The sequence below is a fragment of the Sphaeramia orbicularis genome, chromosome 14, assembly GCF_902148855.1.
Source record: "Sphaeramia orbicularis chromosome 14, fSphaOr1.1, whole genome shotgun sequence".
Classification (NCBI taxonomy): domain Eukaryota; kingdom Metazoa; phylum Chordata; class Actinopteri; order Kurtiformes; family Apogonidae; genus Sphaeramia; species Sphaeramia orbicularis.
Genome location: NC_043970.1, coordinates 21,207,876 through 21,233,752, shown reverse-complemented (window position 1 = coordinate 21,233,752; position 25,877 = coordinate 21,207,876). Strand labels below are relative to the sequence as shown.

Genomic DNA, 25,877 nt, shown 5'->3' with positions numbered 1-25,877 from the left:
TGGTTGTTTTTTCTCAGCAGCCACTACGTCAATTGTTTTGAAACCAAATATATTGATGTCATAATCATACCTAACACTATTATCCATACCTTTTCAGAAACTTTTGCCCATATGAGTAATCAGGAAAGCAAACGTCAAAGAGTGTGTGATTTGCTGAATGCACTCGTCACACCAAAGGAGATTTCAAAAATAGTTGGAGTGTCCATAAAGACTGTTTATAATGGAAAGAAGAGAATGACTATGAGCAAAACTATGACGAGAAAGTCTGGACGATACTATTAAAGAAGAATGGGAGAAGTTGTCACCCGAATATTTGAGGAACACTTGCACAAGTTTCAGGAAGCGTGAAGGCAGTTATTGAGAAAGAAGGAGGACACATAGAATAAAAACATTTTCTATTATGTCAATTTTCTTGTGGCAAATAAATTCTCATGACTTTCAATAAACTAATTGGTCATACACTGTCTTTCAATCCCTGCCTCAAAATATTGTAAATTTTGCTTCCCCACCCTGTATATCAACCAAAAAGTGGATGCCAAACAAAAAATAACCAGCACTCCTGTACACATTCCACTCACAGGCAGTTAAATTTATTATTCTGCAAGATCATTGTAAAATAAATATATCAGTCTAACACACAAGTCTTAATTTATGTTAAATACAAAGACAATAAATATGCAGATGCATTGGATGGTACTCATCAAAGCTGTGTCAAAATTGTTTTAACTTAAGGCATTTACTAAGTTGTAACAGCGATAACTACAAGAAACTGGAGAGTAAATGTATTAGCCCTTTAAGTGCCAAAGTTGCAATATTGCGGCAAGCAACAGAACTCAATGAAACAGTATTTTGAAATCTTGATATCAAAATTAAATATATATATATAGAAAACTATGTAGGTTGAAATATTTTTGATTTCCATCACTGTTGTGCCGTCTTAAGCTGTTACTGTTTTATATTTGTTTGAAAATGGATTAACATGCAACATTTGTTGTACAAAAATGATATTTCACTTATTTAAAACTGAAAATGAAAACCTAAAAGAACAATAACATCATCTCTAGTCCCTGAATAATTGTCATTTACCAACTGTAAACATCTACTTTTGTCTTCTTCTAAATACAATCCCTCACATGAGCCACTGCCTGAACACCGCCTCTACGTGGACATTCAGCAGTTTGGTTCGCTGGGTTTCGTGTTCCGGCACTGGATGCACTGTTTCAAATAATCCAAAAAGTCGGGGAAAAGAATCTTTTCGCTCACTGATGTCACCGTCTTCAGAGTTTCCTCACAGTTATGCTGAAAGACGAAAAAAAAAACAAATCCTGTTGGTTCAGTTCTTCGCTCCTTCTGATCACTACTTTTCTACTGTTCTTCTACACATGTAAAGGTCAAAGGTTAAAACACAGACTGAACGTTTGCAGTCAAAGGAAATACTCACCTTCTGGATGACCTGCTTCAGGTTCCTGATGAGGCGCACGTCCTGATCGTTTCCAGATTCGTTTTTGTGTTTGACCAGGATCTCATGCACTTTACAGAAGAATGCATTCTATAACCGATAAATAAAAATGAATTAGCGTTTGAAAATAAGGCGCAAAATGGCTTTTAACAATTACTTTTCCTCATAAGTATTTTTCTGGATACCTTTGCATTGTACATTCAAAGATTCTAAGTATTTTATTGTCATGTCCAGTAAAAAAAAATTTTCAATGCACAATGAAAATTTTACTTTGCTGTCCACACTGAATGCCAAGAGAATTAAAAAAAAAAAAAAAATAGAAAAAGGAAATTAAAACAAGAGGCATAAAAGGGAATGGGCATAAAATATAAACTACTATAATTAAGATAAATATATATTTACATAAATGTGCAATGTATGAGTAAGTGTGCAAACTATCAGAGACAAATATGTAACATGTGCAAAGCTGCCAGAATGAAATGGACAGTAAAATAAGATAAAGTAATTTCTTACCGAGCACTTGTTATTGCTGTTGTACAGATGTGCCACACTCTCTACGTACAACTCCTGCAGAAAAAAGGTGGTTCAATACTTCATGTTTTTCCCTTCATTAATAAATCAGTGCAAAAAATTACAAATTAAAAGTCTTCTTACCTTGTTGAGGGTGTTGTTGTACACGTCGATAATGTTAATTATACTTTTATAATTCTGTGGATTATGAAGACTGACCGAACTGACCAGAACAGCCGCAGCAGAAACCAGCAGGATCATCAACATCTTCATGATTGGTTTGTTTTTGGTTTTCTAACTGTGAATGGATCACTTGAGGTGTCAGTTTGCAACTTATTCTGAGATGTGAACCGTGAACTAATTTATACTCACTTTTGCCCACGCCTCTATGTTATTCCCCTGATGAAAAAGAAAGTCAGTCAGCAGTGAGATAAAATGTGGTTGATGAGCACAAACTTCACCAAAAGTCAGATATGGTTCTCTGAACAGGATGTAGAGACGCTTGCTGTACCAAAAAAAAAAAAAAAAGAAGCTATACATTTAAAATGTCTTATTTTCTCCAGCAAAAAGAAAAAGTCATAAGTGACAGAGTGAGCTTCTTTCAAGTGATTTAATGAAGTTATGAACTTGCACAGTAGCAGTTACGAACACGGAAATGTAATGACAAACTTCGAACCATTTTGCTCAAACAAAACAGGAATCACACTTTATGTTCAGTTGTGATTTAACTACACAGCAGAGCAATGCATTCTGGGTGGGCATGGATTTCTTGAACTGACTGTGGGCTTCCCTCGAGCTTCTGTGTCATTGTTTGTGGTCCACCATCTGAAACTGGATGAACGTAGTCTTTTCCCACCCACATTAACTAGTTATTTCCAAAGAACTGTTAAAGAGTCTGTGGTGGACTCAGTGCAGATATGACGACAGTGACGAGATACTGCACTTGGTGATCTCAGAGTTCTGGTCCTGGTTCTTGCGGATGCGGTAGAAGTGTTCGATGTAACTGGACCGGCCCAGCAGTTCCACAAAGTCCTCATCGTGGGTGATGATGAGCAGCTGGAAGTTGCGTTGACCAGAGCGGCTCTTAATGATTCTGTGAAAAACAAAAAAGGAAATAGGAATGAAACTGTTAAATCCTACGGTTCCAAACTCAACTTGGACTCGACTGTTGACTCGTTAATTTTAACTATGGGAACAGACTAATATTTTTGGCCTTTTACTGTTTTCATCCATAAATTGTTGAGAAATGTTCAACCAGTGTTTTATCTTATTTTATCTAATACAACCCCAGATACAAAAGAGTACAGGGACCATTCTATATTCCAGAACAGAAAGTTATACTGAAATGTAACTTGTCTTCTATTTTACTGTGGACAAAATAATCACAATATAATCCAACATATTTCATGTTTTATCTGGTGAACTTCACTACATTTGTACATTTACAAAATCCCCACCGGGATTTAAAGGAGTTATATTTTCATATTTTCAGTATGGACTACAACCGCCTCTGCTGACAAACAATTATGTTGTACTCGGAGAAATGTTCGTCAGAAGTCTTAACCTTATAAGTGCAAATGTCATGACATTAACAAATTAAGCAGGAATTAAAACAGGTTGTAGGAATCCACTGGATTTTTGCCAAAATGAATATAAAGATAGCTTTGCAGCACCTGGAGGGTTCAGATTCAAACTTTTTGAACTATTAGGGTCCAAATACACAAATAAATGTACCAAAGACTAATAAAAGTGGGTATAGGAGACAGATGTAGGCTCGGTGATGTAGCAGCTACGTAATGACATATTTTAATTGGATCACGTGGTGACGGTTGCAATTCGTGATATATATCACTGGTTCGCTTTAGGTGATGTTTGGTAGCGAGTGGGTGATGGAGGGAAGCTCACTTTTTGCTGACCACTTTGTTTTGTCCTTTTAAGTATATTTTCTTGTCATGGATTAATTTAACACCAATGAACTAAATCGCAAGATGTTTTTAATGCTTGGATGCATGTAGAATTTTGTGATACAAAATAAAGGAATCTTGTTTAAACCATGGATTGTTCTTTGGACTGAGGCGCATCGGGCAATTTCCCCCAGTTCAGCCGCTCGGCGACATGAACTTTGTTAGATAGTCACCAAAAGTGGGTTTAGCAAAATATGACCCCTTTAACAAAGCAAATAGTTCACATGAGTAGCTTCTCATTTCTTAAACAACTATCGTTTTACTAGACAAAGGTAAAGATTGGATGATGCCAGGATTCATAAGTCTCAGAGTCCAGACCTGAACCTTATGGAGAATCTGTGGGATGTGATGGAGAAGACTTTACACAGCGATCCGCTCCTCATCATCGATAGAAGATTCTGGCCAGAAACGAATTCAACTCTGGACTCGGTGACATTTATTGTGATGTAACATTAACGATGCCACGGCAAATGCATCCTGTCATTAGAGCTAAAGGTAGTTCAACAAAATATTCTGAGTGGGACTGGGATGAGCACTGAAATATTGAAACGCAGAAAGATAGGAGGGGATTTGGATATTTCCTCCTCTACAGAGCAGAACACAATAGAATAAGGAGGAATGAGGATGTATTCTAATGCTTTAGTGCAGGGGTGTCCAACTCATTTTAGTTCAGGTTCCACATTCAGCCCAGTATGATCTCTAGTGGGATGGACCAGTAAAATAATAACAGTAAAAAAAGTCAAATTACATTATGAAAATGTTTACATCTACAAAGTTTCCTTAAAGATCTGAAGAACATGAACAACCTGAAAAATAAGTGCAACTTAACAATATTCTACCTAAGTTCATCATTTACACATGTGCATTAGAACTTACAGATCACAGAGGATCTACAAATACACAAAACATTTAGAAAAAGGAAGAATGTTGGTCAACTTACACTTACTTCTCTTAAGACATTTCAGATTGTACATATTTATTCAGGTTATCCACTTTTTTTTTTTTGAAAGTGGAGGTTGTAAATGTAAAGTATTTTACTGGTCTGACCCAATTGAGGTAATATTAGTCTGTATGTGGAACCTGAACTAAAATGATTGTTAATATCGTAAATATAATTTTTGCACTTCACAAATTCCTCCCCCAGGCCTGATTGGAGCCTTCAGTGGGCTGGTTTTGACCCATGGGCCATATGTTTGACACCTGCGCACAAACCTAATCTGAACACTTGAACACATTTAATCCCTCAGATTTAACCTGACTGAAAACCATCTTTCAGCTATAACATCCATAACTGACAGAAACACTTGGGCTCAGGGTTACTGTGATAAACCTGTGACTGCGACAGAGTTGCATTCACATCTAATTAATGTAGTTATAATACTACATGGATGCAAAGTCTAGTTGTAGGAAGCACGGTTTTACTAACAGAACTGAAGACAACTACAGATGTAAACCCAAACAGTCAAAATACAGTCATGGAAAAAAATGATTAGTTCACCCTTATTTTCTTCAATTTCTTGTTCATTTTAATGCCTGGTACAACTACAGGTACATTTGTTTGGACAAATATAATGATAACAAAAATAGCTCATAAAAGTTTAATTTCCGAGCTGATATCTAGCCATTTTTCATGTTTTCTTGATAATAACCAAAATCACTTGAGCTCTCTGATCAATATCTATGGCATTGTACTGCCAAAAACAGTGCTTTTAGGCATTCCGTGTTTTCTTTTCTGTCTGTTTTAGTCACATGATACAAATAGGAGTTAGTACTTGATGACATAACCATTGTAATTGATGACTTTTGATGTAGATGATATTAACATATGATACATATATACTTTTATTGATCTGAAAAAGTGAATTTCTCCTTGGGGATTAATATTAATCTGTAATTAACTGCTCTACATTTGTCTTCATTATATGACATTTAATGCACATCTGTGGATATTATTGTATGGACTTAAACACTTCTCTGAATGTTTAGTTAACACTAAAAAAGAAAACACTCTTGCTATCCAAACATTTCACCTCTTTTCTTAAAAATGTGGAATTTAAGGAATAAGGACAGTGCTCCTCGGTTTAATAGTTGCTTTTTGTTTGTTTTTAGTCCATCCTCACTTCTGCTTGTGGGCTATAATGTTGTTTTAATGTTAAGGTCACATTTAGAGGTCAGCTGTTTAAATGCAGTCCTCAGAAGTTTAGAAGTTTTAATGTACTTCTCTGAGTTTGTACTGACTCTACAAGGGCATGCGCCAGTGACTCGATGTTCTCTCGGTCTAAGTTGGTGGTGGGTTCATCCAAGGCCAAAATCCCACAGTTGAGACAGAAGGTCTCTGCCAGAGCAAGACGGATGATCAGAGATGCCAACACCTACACAAGGAGACGGAGAAAAAAAACCCCCACACATAAGCAAAACGTGAATGCAACATATGTGGTATACAAATAAAACAAACTCATGGAACGACAGCATCACAACAAATACAAACCGCAGTTATTAAATAACTAATAATGTTTATTCTACTTTTAGTTCTATTCTATTTTAGTTTTTGTAAAATTTTATATATTGCACTGACGGGAGTAACACTCCTAATTACATTGTACACACAATGACAATAAGGCTAATGTATTGTATTGTATACTAATATTAAAGTATGGCGCCCCCTATTGGTGAACTTGCACAATAACACAACCTGTGTAATGAAGTAAACTTGGACAAATACGAGTTGAAAGCAGCGTCTTGTACCTTCTGACCAGCGCTGCAGCGTCCTCTCATGTCCAAAGCCGTGTCTCCTTTCACCATAACCACCCTGTAGTTGTAAACCCTGCGCTTCACTCCGGCAGACGAGTTCTCATCCATGTCAGACCTGATCTCCACGTACTCGATATCTGGAGTGTGGGCAACAGGAAGTGGACAAACACTGAGTGAAGGAGGAAAACTGGGTTCTACATACAAATCAATTACTAAAATGTAAAGCTTTTATCCATTAATGTCAAACATACCTTGACCTCTGTAGGTGCTGCGCCATAAGTCTCTGATGATCTTATTGATCTCATCCATCTTCATGCTGTGGAATTTCATGATGGTTCTGAGAAAGAGGGAGAAGACATGTTATCAACAGTAAACTAGATACTGCCACGGTGCTTGCTCTTTATCCAAGTAAACCTTTAAAACTTTTTTATAAAGGCCTTGACTTTATGCACTTTAATACTTGCATACCTACTTTTTTGGCTGATATTGTACCAGTTGTGTGTAGTAGAAAAGTTCATTTTAATAAATGTATGAATGAAGGAATGCATAATTTGAAGTAAATTATGTTTTACTGACAAACTATTTCAAAACATATGAAAATCACAGACGTGCATGGATATCACATACAAGTTTCACTAGAATCATTCCATTATCGGCCAGTTAGTGAAATCATACCAGGCTTTTTATATAATTCCTCATGTATTTCTTATCTTACAAAATTATGTGCCTTTGATCACACTCTAAAATTCGACTATGACAGAAACTTTTTTTCATACTTTGTTAAGACTTTCACATAAAATTCCAGATTTTAAGTTTTGGAAAACAGCGTTTCAAAATTCCACATTTTTTAAAACTTTCACGACCTGCACAAGCTCCCTGTACTACATAATATGGTCTTGTTGTCTGGCAGCTACTAGACTTTTCAATAATAGCATATTTCTCTCACTCACATTCACATTTATTTATAAACCCATAAAGACCCAAACAGCCATCGGCAACCAAAAGCATCTGCTGACCTAAAATGTTTAATACCTGTCGATCCACTAACCCTATCAATACATGTAAATAATTGGTGTAAAATGTACCTTCTAAGCTTTAGATCATCATCAGATATGACCCATTTGGACGTTCAGAGGCTCCGTAGTGAACATGGAAACACTGTCACCTTCTACAACACTGATTCACCAGTAAAACCCATGGAGTTGGATCAATGACAGTGGACAGAGACACTTGGTTTATGTTCAGTTAAGGATATATTTTGCTGGAAAAAGTCACTTTTTCCATCTGTTTTCTCTGTCTCTGATATAACCTTTGAATTTACTCTGAGCTTGTATGAACATCTCCATGATCAGTGAATTAAATATAGAAAAATATCAAATTTTAACTGAAAAAATGCAAAATATAGAGGATAATATTACAAAAAATGTTGAAAATCACTTAAGAAAGTTTAAATATAGAGGAAAACTCATTTGGGAACTGCCATAAAAGTAGCTCTGGGTCTTTATGGGTTGAATACATCTTCAACCACTGACCTCCTTTTCTTCTAAAAAAAAAAAGTCTGTACTAAACAAGACTTAAATAACACAGGTTATAACAGTGATATCACAGCAGTTGTATTTATACGTGCACAACTGATGGGTCTTGAAATAGAAATACAGAAACATTTAGAAGTTCAAAGAGTTGGATGGAGACACTTGTTTTTACATTCAATTACTGATTTCTTTGCTAAAAAAAAGTCACTTTTCCTTCTGTTTCTTTTGTTTCTGATATAACAACCTTTGAATTTACTCTAAGTTTTCATAAAAATCTACATGATGGGGGAAATAAATATTGAAAAATACATGATTTACACTGCAAAATGAAAAATACAGAGGGTTATAATAGTGATACATCACTTAAAAAAGTTGAACATAGAAAAATTAATTTGGGAACTGCCACAAAAGTAGCTCTGGGTCTTTATGGGTTAAACTAGAGAAGGCAGTTTTACAATATGGTGCTGAATTATATTAAGTGTGAACACAAAAACCTGCATATAGTGTTTGTGCGCATTCACGCATTGATACAGTTAATTAATTACACACTCTCTCGCCAATATCCACCAACAAAATGACACAACAGCAATTTTGCTGAGTGAATCTGAATATTGCTGATATATGGCAAAAAGGTATTTCGATACTGAAGATAGGAATGCAGCGGGCTGGCTTTGCTGCATACGTAGAAGCAGTCTAATCTAGCAAAAGGGGAAAAAATGAGAAACTGAGGTGGTTTGAAGAGAGTAGATTGACAGCAGATTAACGCAGCATTGCTTTCTCTGAAAACCTTATTTGGTAAACATACAAGAGTCGCCTGTCTCAATTAACGCAGCCGCGCAAAGCATCATAACAGGAGGAAGTCATGGTTTATGGGGTTTAATGCAATGTTATTAAGCTTCTAAGAAATTAGAATATGACAGGATTTGGCCAAGATGTGAAGATAACGAGATGTTTAATTTCTTTCTTAGACTTTTCAAATGTATAAATATTACACTAGTACACTGATCCGCAGAAGGAAAAGCTTCGATGTTTAAAACAAAATAAAATAATAATAGTAATAGTAATTCCTGGTAAGGTCATGTCTACCCAAAATGACTTCAACTATTGGTTTCCAAGTAATTCCTGTTTGCACTGTTTGATTCTTGGCGCACATTTGCGGTATAATACATGGTTATTATCAGACACTGCTCGTCAGTGAAACTTCCACAACCCGGTTTTCTACATTCCTCTGAATCACTGGTTACCAGATTTTTTCAGCTTAAGACAAAAAACAGAATTTTACAGTAGTAACTCCTCTGGGAGCCACATTTCAGAAAATTCAAAGCATTTTTTTTTTTTGTCAAATTTAAATGTAAAAGATAACATGTATAAAGATGTTCATGTTGATTTATTGCTGTGAAAGACAAACTGTGTGGTTTGAATGAGAAATGAACAAAATAATCACGGAAATGAACAAAATGATCACGAAAATGAACACAAATTTAAAAAAAAAATATATAACAGAAACAAATGAAAATGAACAAAATAATCACAAAAATGAACAAAAAGTTACCAAAAATGCACTCGATGATCAATAAAATGAATAATAAAAATGATGTATTATGTGGAAAAAAAAAAAAAAATCAGTGAATCAATAAAATTAGTTCAAATTAGTGACTTAATAAAAAAGGCTCAACTACCCGTTGTGGGTCCTGTCCCTGAGTGTGAGAAAATCTGCACAATATGATTCATTTAGATGAGGTTAATAAGTCCATGTTACGTCTGTGTGTCTCAGTCATGTGACCTGTTTTTTGGTCATTCTTCTTTCTCTCTGCCTTGTCGCCTCTCAGGACTTAGATTTCCATACCACTCTGGAGAATAGATACTACATGCCAACCTATGTTTTACCTTTCATTTGACATTCAGCTCTTATTGATTAAATTACTTGAATTTAATACCCATCTAACCACATTTATTCCTTTACTTACGTATTAATTACTTCGACTTTCAAATGAAGCCAGAGGTATAATTTCTGACAGTATCAATTACTTAATTAATTAATTAATCAATGGTATTTGTCTGCTCTAAACCACAGTGGATCAACTGGTTTTTACTACAAACCAGATGGGAGCATTTTTAATGACTCATCAGTGATATAATTTTATATCATGTGAAAGTAAAGTGTGAACAAATATTTTTGTGGTTGTCAAAGCATCAGTGACAATGTTTTGTGTACGTGACTACCAGCCTGCTGTGTGACCCAGTAACCTAAATCACAATAACCTGCTTGGACAGATTTCTGCACCAAATGTATCCCAAAGAAGGTATTTGCATTATTGCTTTGAGATATTTTTCTTATTTATTTGTTAGACTTTTACTGCATATCAGCCAATAACCTCAGTGAAATTTGACAGTTTTTCTTCCGAATGCTGAATAACACTGCACACAGCGACTTGTTGTAAAGTCAGTGACACAGTAAGTTTCAATTAGCTCACCCAGATAAAAAAAAACAACAAAAAAAAAAAATCTCACCATGAAAAGCTTTTCTGTGTATTCAGATAGAAACTCTGACCTGGATGCTTCATCTGATGGGAGGCTGCTGAGGCCTGTTTGCACAGATGATAACGGTGCAGACACACATGCCTTGAGTAACCCACACATTTAGTAAGTAATGTTTCTGCACCCGCAGCGAGATGGTATCAAAGCTGGTGAGCTCGCACTTCCTTTCATTCTCAGCTAGTCTCTCTCAAAGCTATCCATATACACTGCACAGCCATAACACTGAGCACTGACAGGAGAAGTGGAGATCATATTGATTATGTCATTAAAATGGTACCTGTCACTGGGTTGGATACATTAGGCCCCATGTGTATATTTAACTGAGTGACCAGCTCCATATTGCAATGGTGATGATCAGGTTAGAACATCTCCACATATGCAGGTCTTGTTTGCAGTGGTTAGTACTGACCAAAAATGGACTAAGGAATAGGGGTGTAAGAACATATCGGTTCCGCAATATATTGTGATATTTAATTTCACGACACTGTATCAATATTAAAAAGTACCATCAGTATTTTAAGGTATTTATTCAATCGCAGACATGGCAGAGGTTCATTTGTATTTTTTGGCTTTCTTTTTTGGTTATATTTTTGGGGAATCCTGCAAACTCTTGTATTTATATATTTACATGGGTATTTTGCTCTGTTGTTTGTATACTACAAAAGTAGTATTGTGATACTACAGGTCATGCATGTAGTTTTTTGAAACTGACAACATTGTTTTGTTAAATGAGGGTTACGCTGTTTGGGTATATCCCCGAAATCCCCCCAGTCCTCTGCTCCAACAGCCATTTAGAAAAAACACACCACCTGGTGTCAAAATATGACATCATGTAAACTTAAGGTTGGGACATGAAGAAAGGGAATTGTTAGACAATTGATATGAATTCAATTTGAGCTACATCAGCCTGATAGTGGCAGAATAATGGTCAAAGAACCAATTTTTCCCCACAAAACTCTGCCTATGAATGAAAATGACATGATATGAACTCTGGATGGTAGCCAGAAAATGGACATTTGTAAGACGATCAATATGAACCAAATTTTGTCTCAATTAGCCTATTATTGCTTGATTTTATGTCCAAAAAACTGATTTTCAACTAAAGTGCCCCCATTTGGATGACTTATAATATTCATAGAGAAGCTGAAATTGATAGGGCTCTTCCATGAGTGTTCCCCTATGTTGGTTACCAAGGAATACGAAATCCAACCAAATCTATCCTAGTAAACACGTTCACACAAAGGATATCCGGCGGCGGCGTTCAGGGTAAAATCATTTTATCACAGAAACTCCATCATTTCTGGGATATAAATAATGGTTATTTCAAGCATCCTTAAAGCACTTTTTACTGTCTGAGAGAAGCAGATGTTAGTTCCTTTGTTGGGATTGCACAAAATAATGTCATGTTGGAGGATTCCAGAACTGTACATGATGCATTCTTTTCACAACTAATAAAATATGAACATTTGAGCAGGATCTTAAACTGTAATGTCGGGAAAATATAATCTTATTTATCTATTTTTTGTGTGTGTTTTTTTGTGCTGGTAAAGCTGGATGTTAAAACTTTATTTTTCCGAATCTTGCACTTACAGAGGAAAGTTTTGTGATATAGCATTTGATCCTGTTCTGATCAAATTAATATTTATTTGGTATTTGTGCATATTTCAGGTGTAATTCAATTTTTCCATGAAATATTCTTTAAAAAAAAAAAGAAACAAAACAAACAAAAAATATTGCCTTGTGGAGTCTAGGCCTTGGGTCAGAGCTGTTTTTGTGGAAAAAAGGGAACATACACCATGTTAGACAGGTGGTAATAATGTTCTGATCCCATAGATGCTCTACTGGTTGAGACCTGGTTGTTGTTCTAGATACTTGTGGTAGATACAAACCACTTCAATTGAGAATGAACAAGATCTGGAGATGCTCTGACTCAGTGATTTGACCATCACAATTTCTCCCGTCAAAGTTGCTCAGATCCCTTCTTTCGCCCTTTAGACTGTTTCTAAAGGCTCCCACACACTGCGATTTTTGGCCATGTCAGATGAAAGATAGCAATCGTGAGGGAATTGAGGCGATATCTTTGGTCTTGGCTCTAAATTGGTGGTCCTACGTTGCACTGAGACAGGTTCAAGGAAGGCTGCCGTCACAGTCTTGTAACCAAAGACAACCTTGACACCTTCAGAAATTTGGGGTGATCATCTCACAGTGTGACTGCTGCCGTGACCTATGTCCGCTAACTGACCAATAGAAATGCAGTATGAAATGACGTACTGATCAGCACGACACTGAAATTGACAGCCCATAACAGTAAATGATAACGTTAAATACTAGCAGATGCTAAGAAGTATTTATTTCAAGCTCTTGGCAAAACTGGCCTCTTTTTGAACCACAAGTGCATCCATATTCTCCTCCTCCTCCTTTTTTTGACTTCTTGTCCACACATATAAATGCCACAAGGGCGAGTGTTCCTTACTTCTTTGCATTTTACTTTTTAATGGATAGATTGTGCATGCTGATAACGTTTTATTCTTGTGCATCCACGTGGACTCACATATGTCGTAGGCTGCGATTCAGCTTGCGTTTTCATCACGCAATTTGCACACAGCATCGTGCACTGTGCACGCAGCAAACGTTATGTCGTACAGTGTGGCTTACTGTGAACTTATAAGATTTTTAAAATCGCAGTGTGTGGGAGCCTCAACACATTGATTTAGGAAACTTTGCCTCTCAGTGGTCAGAATGTTATGGCTGATTGATGCTGTTATGACTATATTGACTAATTTTGACCTAATATACATTTTCCTTGGTAGGACTCAATGGAAGTCATTCCTTACATTCTAAAGTGGGATGGTGATGGAGGGGATCTTGTACAAAAGTTATACTTTACAAAATACTCAACTAGTCTAGAAAATCTCCTGTCTTTTTGCATTTAATTCTTGGAACTTGAATGTGAATCTGTATGTACTCTGTTTTTATATTCGCTATACTGAAGAATTGCCTTAATTTGCACATTTGTATCACAAAAATCAGCAATGTAGAACTGGTGCCAAAATACAGTGATGCCACTGATAGTATTGCAGTCAAATTTGAAGAAAAACAACCTCTCTTTCTGAGAAGTTGGTAGGGTGATATGCTCCATCTAAACTTAAACCATATCTTAACAATTGATGCCAGTCAGATCTTTATCACACTTTACAGCTTATAACGGCGATAAAGACTTCACATTCAAGTGTGATAACATGCCTTACTGGCACTCTTGTTTTCCTGCTTACACAAAAAAAAATTAAGCTGTGGGTTAGGGTTATCCATCAGTTTTATCATGGTTTTTGGTGGTCTGCTTTATCAAGATTTTAACATTGCACCCACAGCATTTTGAGCACCATCTGACTCAAGTTCATGTAAAATCAATGAGGACAGAATCTAAACTAATCCCATTAGTTTCCCTTTGTCAAATGGTAGCTGGTCCACAATATTAGACATCTTCTAAGATGATGTAGAATAATATATATATTAGGGATGCAATGGTACAGGTTATCCACGGTTCAGTGCATATTGTGGCTCTTGAGTCACGGTTCATGGTGTGGTTTGGATGCAGAGGCCGGCTGGAGCCCAGCTGTTTGCTAAAACATAGCTGGGAGCTGATGGAGAGCCTTAAGGCCCATTTTCTCGCTTTACGTATGAAAATCGGTTCATCCATTTCTAACGTTGTCATGAGTCACTGTCTTCATACGTGTGTCCAGTACGTTGGAATGATCGTTTCTCAATCAATCCACCATAGGGCGCCGCTCTTAATTAACATACTGGCGGAATACCACGAAGAAGAGTAAAGTTTTTTGAGAAGAAGAAGAAAGTCAATAATAACAAACATGGCAACGACAGAGGAGGTTTTACTGATGTGGATACTAATGTTAATATTCAGAGGGGAAGTTGTCACAAATATGTCAGTATTTTTTCACAAACTAGCACAGTCAATATTTGAAAACCTCTATTTATGGAAATTATTCTATTCAAATCTCAACACTGCCTCCACTGTTCCCGGTGGTACTGCTCCGCATTCTCTGTCTGGGAATGGATCCACAAGCTCCCGGAAAACGGACAGAATTACGTATGTAATGTATGCAGAGGATGGACAGAACGCTCCGTCCGTATCCATCTGCGTCTTTAATGTAGAGCATAAATGAGCCTTTAGTTGGAACTGGATCCGACTTGCATTCAAGCCAAAGGGGCTGGGTGCAGTGCACGGCCGGGGCTCTGTATGCATATACATTTTATCACAGCCCTCCAAACCCCCACCTTGTTCTTCCACTTATCTAAAGTTTCAAAATGATGTGGAGAAAAAAAAAAAACTTCAAATAAAGTTCAGCCTTTGCCACAAGTGTTGTGACTGCTTTGCTTTTTTATGTGGGCTCTGAATCCATTCACTACGAAGTTTATCAAGTTTCACTATGAACTGAGTCCTCCCATTGTATTCCTTTGAGAAGTGGAGGATGATTAAGTGTTGCCTTTCAAAAAACACTGAGTGATCATTTGCTTGATTTCATTAGTAAACACTAGCTGTTCATACTATACACACTGGCCAATTTATTACGGACATCCGTTCAACTGCTTAACACAGAACTTTAACAGGCCAATCACATTGCAGGTATGTAGAAGTGGTCAAAACTATCTGTTAAAGCTCAAACCCAGGATCAGAATGAGGATGACAGGTGATTTAGGGTCTCTAAACCTGAAATGATAGTTTGTGCCAGATGAGCTGGCATTTCAGAAACTGCTGATCTACTGGGATTTTCATGCACAAGCATCTACGAGGCTTATAGAGAATGGTCTGAATAAAAGAAAAAAACTGGTAAGTGGCAATTCTCCAGGTGAAAATGCCTTTTAAACGTCAGTGGTCAGAGAGAACTGATAGAAAATCAACATTAACTGAAACGTGTGTTGAACCTTGAAACAGAGGACAGCAGCAGAAGACCATACAGGGTGGCAGGAAACTCAGGCTACAGTGTGCACAGGCTCACCAAATTTGGACGGCAGAAGATTGAATAGGTTCTGACAGAATTTGGCACAAACAACAAGACCCATGGACCCATCCTGCCTTAAACCAACACTTCAGGACGGTGTTGGTGAAATGTGTGAAGGATATTTTCTTGGCTTACTTTGAACTCCTTAGTACCGTAAGAGCATTGTTTAAATGCTGTACCCTACAGGAACATTTCTTTATGACCACAGTGTGCCTGCCCATCAAGGCTCCTAGCAGAATAATGTACCAGGCCACAGAGCTCACATCATTTAAAACTGGTTTGTCAAACATGGCAGTGAGTTCACTGGACTCAAATGGCCTCCACAGAGTGTAATGCAGTACTTCAACAAACCACTGAATACACCGAAACAACAGCTCAACATTTGTGGTCACACCCTGTTTATATGACCTACAATTTCGTAATATTTATATTTTTTGTACATTAACCCCCTCCTTTTTTTAATTTTTGTGCAAGACAAAGTGTAGAATTAACTAAAAAAAAAAAAAAAAAATTCCTATCCTACAATTTGGTTCAGACCTTGATTTTTGAGCCAAAGTAAATACGCAGTTTGTCTCAACTCTGAAAAGTAGAATTACTGCGAATTCTATGTGTTACGGTGTCAATTGAATTACTGACTTTATCACATCAGTGACGTCATGAGAGCACTTGCAAATCCCACATTGTTCCTCCTTCACAGCAGACTTTCAGTTAGTTGTAAAATTGAAAAAAACTTGAGGGGGGTTACATTACCATCCATCAAAGAGTCTGACAAGAATAAAAAGTATTGACGTGTCATGACAGGAAGATTACTCATCAAGACAAGACCATGTTACAGTTCAAAGTAACCATACCACCACAGTTGATTGTGATAAACCACTCTAATGAACTGACTTTAACAGTGACTGAAATCAGGTTAATGGTCATCAGGAGCCTTGTAGAGCTGAGTAGGTGTGATTGGAGCATTAGATTTATGTCATTCCTTACGCTGAACCCTAGACTTTGCTTATGTACTTCCAGCTGCCCTCTGTATCATTCTACCTTCCTCAAGAGCTGGTCTGTTGACTATCTCTTGCACAACTTTGATGTTTGCAATACACTGCTCATAACAGAAAGATTCTGGTGTGCAATTGCTAATGCGAAATACAACACAAGTCATGCATTTGTGGTTTCACTCTGAAATCATTCTCATCTCTTCCTTTTTGACTCACTAAATATGAGCATGTACCATTTCCCAGAGCATGTATCTGCGTCTGATCTTTGATTTTGCTAATAGCCCCATTTTTGATTCGAAAATACATCAGATAATGACTAGATGATTCAGGGTGTCACTTACTGATCGAGGGCCTTGTAGTAGAGATCCAGGTCTTTAATGACCAGCTCTGTGGTCCTCATTATGATCATCTTGTTTTTATAGCGCTCATCAGCTTTATCATACTGGTCCTCTCGTAGCTCTTTTCTGTAAACATGAAAAGGTAACGTATATGAATCAATGGTACTGAATCATTAAGGAGCCAACAAAATGGAATCATGGAGTCTTTTTGATCTTTTTTACTGCCATAAGGTGAAAAAAAAGTTAACTGGCAAAAGGTATTCAGAGGTATCAGACCAGTACAATTATGCACATAATGGATGAGCATGTATTACCTGTAGTGAAGTATCTCCTCCTCAAAACCCTTCTGACGACCCAGTGCAATACTGCGGTTCTTCTTCAAATCCTCCAGTTTGCGTTCAGCTTCCCGACGCTCTCTGGAAAACAGAGAGAATGAAGCAACTGAGATAAAGATATAATGGAATAAAACTGAGATTAACAAATTAACCTTTCAGTTCATTTGGGTGAAACATACATGAAATAAAACCCTAAACCATGACAATCTGAAAAGTAGGGCTGGGTATCATGGCCAATTTCCATAATCGATTCGATTTCAATTCATAAGGTTCTGAATCGATTAATCACGATTCGACTTGATTATATCCAATATCGATATGATTCAGTATTAACTGATTGATTCAGTGATACCAAAGTACAATTTTGAGTTGTAACCTGATTATTTGACTACCACAGTCATGCAACACATCAATACTGGTATCAATATTGATATTAGAAAGGAAATAAATATGACATTTTAGCAGTAAATAGCTGAATCTGCTCTTAAATAATGAACAGGACAACAGTGGCTCAGAACGGATTTCGTCATCATCTTTATTCTGTTTTATGGCTGGTGGTGGTGGTGGTGATGGGGGGGGGGTTAGCAGTCGGGCATTGTCGCTTTACTATTCCTCTAACTCCATACTCAGCCATAGATAATAGTATGTATGGATCCAAGTTAATATTCCAAGAATGACTGGCTTCCGCAACTCGCCTTGGAGAACCTCTGGGCGGCCAGTTCCTTCACTCTGCGGGTTCGAGTTTGAGGCTGGGAGTACCTCCAGCGAGAGGGGTTTTCCTCACCCTTCCTCCGCATCTTTTCTGCACCAGAGCCATTGCAAACGAGACCAGAGTCTTCCCCAGGGGTTCGTAAGACGGAGCCGGCCGCGCTTCCGCGTACTCCTGGTCCTGCTCTGAAAAATCGATCTCATCCACTATTATTCGATCATGCAAAATTAAAACTAAATCAATCTAAGATCGATCAAATCAATTTTTTTTACCCAGCCCAACTGAAAAGCACTTTCTTATAAACAAAGGCTTCAGGTGTAGTTGTTCATTCTTTTAGAGAATATCTACTGACCAATTCATTTAATATTAACACAAAAGCAGATTCAAATGACCATTACATGTGTGGCTACCATGTTTGAGCAAAGTGCTTCAACATCACTCCCCCCTTCAAGTCATTAACCCATAAAGACCCAAACATCCACCATCAACCAACAGCATCTACAGATCCATACTGTTAAATCCACTAATCCTATCAAGTGATGTAAATAATTGGTGTAAAATGCAATTTGTCGTCTTTTCATGGTCATCATATATGACCCATTTGGACGTTCAGAGGCTCCATAGTTACCGTGCAAACACCATCATCTTCTACAACACTGATTCACCAGTAAAACCCATGGAGTTGGATCAATAACAGTGGATGAAGACACTGACTTTACGTCCAGTTAATGCTATATTTTACCAAAAAAGTCACCTTTTCTTCAGTTTTTTTCTGTTTTGTTTTATAATAACCTTTAACTTTACTCTGAGCCTTTATGGACATTTTCATGATCAATCAAACACAGGAATATAAATAATTTTCACTGGAAAAAAGCAAAATTCAGAGGACAATATTGTAATAAATGGTGATAAATCACTTAGGAAAGGGTAAATAGAGAAAAAATCATTTGGGACCTGTCACAAAAGTCACACTGGGTCCTTATGGGTTACATCAAACCAGCTCCTTATTAGCTTAAAAGGCATGTTTATCTGGGTTTTGGCTGGGTGGGTGGAAATCTATTTGAGCATGAGGCAAGCACTTGCTGGTTCTCAGAATGCTACGAGATAACATCACTAATAAAGTGCCAGTCAAATCTCATACAGTACTGTAAGCAATGTAGTGGCATTTCGGCCCTCCCTCACCGGTCTGTATGTAGCGTTATGCAAGGGAGTCGGTTTGATTCTGACGTTGGTGGGGGCACAAAAGTGCTCCAAGGCAGCACTCCTGAAAGTTGATGTTTTTTTGCATTTGCGATCATAATTTCATGTCATGTAGAGCTGATCAAACAAGCAAACAATCATAGTCAGTCGGTTCTAGCCACTTTGGCACCACCCTAGGTGAGATATGAATTTGTTTTATTATTTATGGGTATTAACATTACGTACATGGGTGGTGGGGTGTGTGTGTGTGTATATGTGTGTGTGTGGTGGTGGTGGGGTGCACGAATTTTATATGTAAAACACTTTGTGCTACATTTCACTGTATGAAAAAGTGCAATATATACAAGAGTTTGGAGAACGCAAACCTCCGCCAAGCACCCTACCGGAGTGCATGTGTGGATCGACTATTTCTTTTTAAATTAAACAGTTTCAAGGTTGTTCCATACAGCAGAAAAATTTGAAACTTGGTACCAGTCATCTGTATGTCAAATTATATTAAATTCCAATCAATATTTGTTGAGTTATAATGAAAAATGTGCCGTAAATGGGATTTTCAATGTTAAAGTGAAATGTCCACAGAGTCCACATTCCACAGTGGATGTGGACAATTTTGTGCCAGATACAAGATATTACTATAAGCTACGTGTGTCTCAAATTGGAGGCTAATCGGAGTCGTTTTGAATTTTTTATGAATTTTCGAAAATTGCTCACTGATGATAGGAAAATTTGAGATTTTGTGACCTTGCTGTGACCTTGAACTTTGGCCTACTTGGCCCAAAATTTAATGGGTTCATCCCAGGGCCTAGGCCTATCTGTGGGTAAAATTTGGTAAAGATGGTTAAAATAGTTTTCCCATAAAGTTGCTAACAACAAACAAGCACGCAAACAAACAAACACACAAAGCAAAGCGATCACAATACCTCCTGGCGGAGGTAATAAAGATTGACTGATTGATTGATACTGAAACGTGACAACTCTGTTGTTTCATCCAACTGTGCTTTTATAATTGTTGAATAGCAGCAATTCTAAAAACTACATAAAATGATCACAGTCAGGTGATTACGTAATACCTGGACAACTGCAACAAACATGACCTTACTTAAAAAGGTATTCACCCCTTTCAACCTCATTTAGATGTGACACTGCTGAGTGTGAGCTTAGTGTGCTGCTCTTACTGGCGTAGCTGTAAGACTTGCATGTTGCCCATGTCTTTCATAAGAGCCTCACGTTTGGCTACAACCTCCTTCAACTCCTCAACACGCTTCCTCAAGGTCAGGTTATCCTGCAGCCAGCGCTCCTGAACCTAAAAAACAAAAGTCAATCTAACTGTTGGTTTCAACATAACAATCATTTTATTACAGACAAGACTGTTTGCCAACTGGAGAGAATGCAGAAGTGTACGGTTTACAGATAAAGTCATGTGACATAAAGGCCAAAAAATGTAGGCTGCAAAATAAGTTTAATAGATGAGTTAGGTGTTCAGGGTCAAACCCTTTATAAGCTGTTGTTCTGATAATAAAGTTGTTTCTTATAATACAAGTAGTAACTTAATTAAGCCTGCTTTCCACTTTTGCTTTCTCATACCGTGGGGTTCCAGCCCCTCAGTCACTCCACAAAAATCAACCAATACTGACATCGATGAGAATCCAGGTAATAATGACTCAGGAGGCTGTACCTTTTGAGTGTCTATATCCTGACGGATGTTTCCCATCTCTTTATTGATCTTCTCTTTTTGCTTGTCAGCCTCATGCAGCTGTGCACCGGTTTCTTGAAGCTCTGATTCTTTTTGCTGCAACAGGCATCAACATCACTGAAACCATTCAATAGTTTTATGATGTATCAATCAGAAATACATTTGACTTTTTACTGCTAATATGAAAAGAATTACAACTATTTTATGAAAGCAAAGACTATTCTATTGAATGAAAAAACAATAAGTTAATAATTACTTCAAAGCTTTAGTTCAGTGTGATGTGTATTAGGAAAAACAGTTTGATTTAAGTATTAATATATGTATAATAAAAGCCAAACCTCTTTGTATTCTTCTTTTCCTTCATCAGTGTATTTGGTGATATCTCTTTCCAAAGTGGTGATCACCTTCACTCTCTCTTTAATGGCACTGATCTGCGAGCAAGAAACAAAAAGTCTGAGTTTCTCTTAGAAGAGTGTCTAAGTTGTTGACATTAAAAGAATCATGGTATCTTGATGACTCTTCATTTGTACCAAACGCTAAAGTTGATCAGTTAATCCATACCCCTTTGATTTGCTCCATTTGCTGTTGAAATTACATCATAATTGTTGATAAAGTATCTTTCATAAATCATCGCATAAATGTTTTAAAACTGTCAAGGATTTTTTTTAAATTCTCCTAAAAATATGCTGAGGTCATGTGACCATTAAAAGAGGCATAAAAGTATAGAACACACAACAAACAGCTATAATAGCAGAGGAGATTCCACTAATAAAACAGAATGATGAATAGCTACACAATTGCTGCTTTCTTCAAGGAGTTTTTAATATCAAAAAAGCCACAATGGACAATTCGTCCACCTTCTCCTGCCCTTCCTCCTGCTTCTGCCTTTTGCGCTCCACCAGCTCCTGCTTTTCCTGCTGAAGCTTCTCCAGTGTAGCAGACAACGGGGAAAGCTGTTCCTTAGCGTCCTGGTTGGACATAAATACACAAACCAGGAGAATTTTTATTCTTATTTGTAAATATGTAAAATGAAAATGTAAAAAGTAGATCTGCATGGTATTGTTTTACATAAATTAAGGGTCATCCCCTAAAAAAAAAACAGTGAACTATTATCAAATACATGACAGGAGTTTGTAAGGATGTTCAATGACTTGTTGTGTTTTCATGTACTGTGTAACTGCAAAAAACAGGAGCGGTACCCTGATGTCCCTGGTCAACGCCTGTATCTCAGTGGTGAACTCGACACACTGCTCCTCCAGCTGCTGCTGCTTCTGCATATCACTGCTCAACTGGAGTTTCTCTGCCTTTGTCTCATTAACTGTACTTTTTAGCATTTGAATCTGCTCTTGCTGATCCTGGATCAGCTTACGTTTTAGATCCATCTTGCTGGAAGCTGCACAGAAAGAGAGAGAGACAAACAGGGAGACTAAAAGGATGTACAATAGCTTTAACTCAGTTACCACTTCCATGTGTCTCTTCCCAATGTGGGTACCACTGTGAACACAGGAGAAGAGTTGAATGAATAAAAACTGAAGTCTAATGTATGATGCATTTTTGTGGTTGCCCCTTTTGCATTAAGCTGCATAACTGCTCGACACCACTGACATCTAATGTTGAGACGATAAGTAACTTTATAACTACAATTGTATTATTCATTCATTCATTCATTCATCTTCTGAACCGCTTAGTCCTTGAGAAAGTCACAGGGTGTGGGAGCCTATCCCAGCTACCTATGGGCAGAGGCGGGCTCACCCTGGATGTGTTGCCAGTTCATCTCTGACATATAGAGACAAACCACCAGTCACTCTCACATTCACATTTATGGGCAATTTAGATTAACCAATTAACCTATTGTCTGGATGGTGGGAGGAAGCCGGAGTACCCGGAGAGAACCCACGCAGACACGGGGAGACCATGCAAACCCCACACAGAAACATCCCCTCCCCCATCAACTTGTGTTGGAATTAGAGCTGCAACCGATTAATCGACTCAAAGTGATCCAAAAAAAAATCATTCAACTACAATTCCCCTGAATCAAAGCTTTGTTTCCTTCATTTCTCTGCTGTTAAACATTGATTCCACTGTTGTGTTTCACACGGACGCTTATTGTGATGCACAAAGAAGGTTCAATTCAGGAAAACTGCAATAGAATATTTCCCTTCAATCAATTCGAGTCGATTTATCGAAGTGTGAATTTTTGCATTTACTTCAAGCACCTAATCGATTAATCGGCTGCAGCTCTAGTTGGAATCAAACCAAGGACCCGCTGTGAGGCGACAGTGCTAACCACTGCATCACTGTGTTACCGTGCTGTATTATTCATACTGGCAAAAAATATGAACAATAAAGGGGAAGGTGAAATGAAAAATACACTCAAATGATAGCCAGATTCCCTTACAAAACTTGCAAGACAAAAAGTTAACAGTAATTAATGTATGACAGCAGGTATTTGCTGGTAGCTTTTCCGTTGACTTCATTTTATTCTAACTGTTCATTTCACTGTAATACCTTTACGCCTGGATTTAAGCCTTTTGTACAAGGTACAACACGCCACAACTTAGCAATAACTGTGCTGCTGTCAAACCAGACCTTGCTGAAATTCCACACAAAGCATTATAATATTAACAGAAAATACTTTCACTTATTACTTCTAGACTTTAGACATTTTAAAATTGCCAAGTTAGGCCATAAACCACACCACATTTTAAGGTTAAAATTTCACATCCAGTTGAATTTGGAGCTGAATTTCACTTCAAGAATGTACTTGTGTGACATCATCTTACTGGTATCGAGCTTGTGCTGAGTCTCTTGTTTTTCCTGACTGACTTGCTGAATGGTTCTGGTCAGATCCACTCCCTGGAGTTTGGCAGTCTGCTGAGCTATTTTCCTCTCCACCTCTTTCAGGTCCAACTGGAATCACAATAAAAATATTTACAATAAAGTAAAAGAAACAAGTGAAAAAGTTGGCAGTGCTTACTAATACCCCTGCTAAACACTTCGCACAATCACACAAAACTTTGCTCCCCCTGCTTACTGATGCTATACCTCCCTAGGGATTGATTTTGAGTCTTAAATTTTATTTTTTCTAAAACTTTTCATACATTTGTAAAAAATGCAAAAAGTGTGAGAAAGGCACATGGAAAGAACATGTGTGTCAAATCTGAAAAGAGTCAGGTTAAACGTGTCAGAGAAATCAATTGGACAAATGTTCTAAATTGAAATTATCAAAAATTTTGTAAAAAACAAAAAAAACAAAAAAACAAAAAAAAAAAAAAATCAAAAAATTTTAATTCAGCCATCAAACTGTTCACTACATGTTTCCTAGTGGTAAAGAACATGTGTGTGAAATTTGAAAAGAATAGTGAATAGTGTTCGAGAAATGGGTTGAACAAAAATCTTGAATGGATGAAATTCCTGGTACATATACCTCCACCATGGGAGTATAAAAATCTGGTTATTAAAAGAGAGGGATTGTGATTAATATTCCAGACAATACTTGTTAATGGTTTCTGTTAATTAGTTGACTTGAAACTTGTTCAGACATGTTTTTAAACTTCAATATTGCAAAAACATGAGGAAGAATGTCAGGTAAACAAGGAAAATACGAAGAAAAAATTTTAACTTGGGGATATAAGAATGATGGAGACAGCAAAAAGGAAGAGTTAGAGGTAAAGAAAGAGCGGCAGATAAGAGCAGCAGGGCCATGAGAAGGGACAGGCCATGTCTTTACTGAGGACCAGTATACATAAACAGACAAATGGAAAAGAGTTAGTGTTGGTCAGGATGGTACCAGATATCTGTCCATGAGAGATATGTCCTGCAGACAGGCCTTGGCCGTCTCCTCCTCTGACATTAGAGTTGCCAACAGAGTCTCCTGTTCCTCCACATCACCCTTCAGCTTTTCAATCTCTCTGTTCACAGCCTGCAGACGGTTCCTTAACTCGGGTAGTTCCTTTTCCTGAAACTGTGAAATGGATTGCCTGGGAGACACAAAAAGAAGGGATTTATGGGGCATCTTTATATGTATTCAAACACTGTACATGTGGATAAATGAAGGGGTAAATACAATGAGCTATTTGACTTTTGGCTGCTCAATTCTGAATACTGTGTCTGATCACAACCTGAGAAGATGCTGGAAAAATCACCACGTTTACAAAGTTATATGACTTTAGCTCCATCTGGTGGAATGACTTTATAAATTCTGCTCTTCGTTCAAGATGGTGGGAACACAGACAAGAAAGAAATATCCTTCCATGGAAATCAACAATTAAAACTAAACTAAAAGCATTTTTTGGTCAATTGAGACTGTACACTGGTTTTCCCTCATATATATGAAATATATGTGAAACCAAGAGTACTGCATGAATATTATATAATATTCTAGCCTTCTGCTCATTTTTCAGTAACTTGATTAAAATTTGTACTGAACATTCAAGAAACCTTAAGGTTCATCTGTAACATGGATTCATGTAAGCAGTTGCTGCTGAAATCAAATTAATTGACATAAATAATTAGTTACCTGAATGAATGGTGTTTTAGAATCAACAGTAGCTCTATCGTGTGCAGAAAAAGTTTGGTCCTGCATTAAAAACAACCACAGATCTTGCTATATATTGCATAGCTTCAAAGCCAATAAACCCACATTGTTTCATTTAAATATTAATGAATCTTTTAAATATGTGCTAATATTCACTGCGGATACAAAAAAAACTTCAAAAAATTCTCCACAGAATCAAAATATTGGTTGCAAGTAAAGTGGTGATATTAATTAATTTAGTCAATGTCTTTATTCAGGTAATATAATCTGTATTTGTTATATTGTTTTAAGCAACAACATG

The 25,877-nt window shown here is 37.1% G+C and overlaps 1 protein-coding gene across 1 annotated transcript in view; it reads right to left on the bottom strand.

The window, feature by feature from the left end:
- Window positions 1-2,560: 2,560 nt before the first annotated feature.
- Window positions 2,561-25,877, bottom strand: part of rad50 (RAD50 homolog, double strand break repair protein) — a 36,892-nt gene continuing 13,575 nt past the window's right edge. Inside the window, exons 16-28 of the mRNA XM_030154023.1 lie at window positions 24,830-25,019; window positions 23,823-23,949; window positions 22,239-22,432; window positions 21,897-22,007; window positions 21,378-21,470; window positions 21,022-21,135; window positions 20,522-20,649; window positions 17,417-17,518; window positions 17,106-17,228; window positions 6,936-7,021; window positions 6,679-6,821; window positions 6,172-6,305; window positions 2,561-3,062 (exon numbers count right to left, since the gene is read on the bottom strand). Coding sequence (XP_030009883.1) covers window positions 2,876-3,062; window positions 6,172-6,305; window positions 6,679-6,821; window positions 6,936-7,021; window positions 17,106-17,228; window positions 17,417-17,518; window positions 20,522-20,649; window positions 21,022-21,135; window positions 21,378-21,470; window positions 21,897-22,007; window positions 22,239-22,432; window positions 23,823-23,949; window positions 24,830-25,019 — 1,732 coding nt within the window. The 3' untranslated portion in view covers window positions 2,561-2,875. The remainder of the gene's footprint in view (window positions 3,063-6,171; window positions 6,306-6,678; window positions 6,822-6,935; window positions 7,022-17,105; window positions 17,229-17,416; window positions 17,519-20,521; window positions 20,650-21,021; window positions 21,136-21,377; window positions 21,471-21,896; window positions 22,008-22,238; window positions 22,433-23,822; window positions 23,950-24,829; window positions 25,020-25,877) is intronic.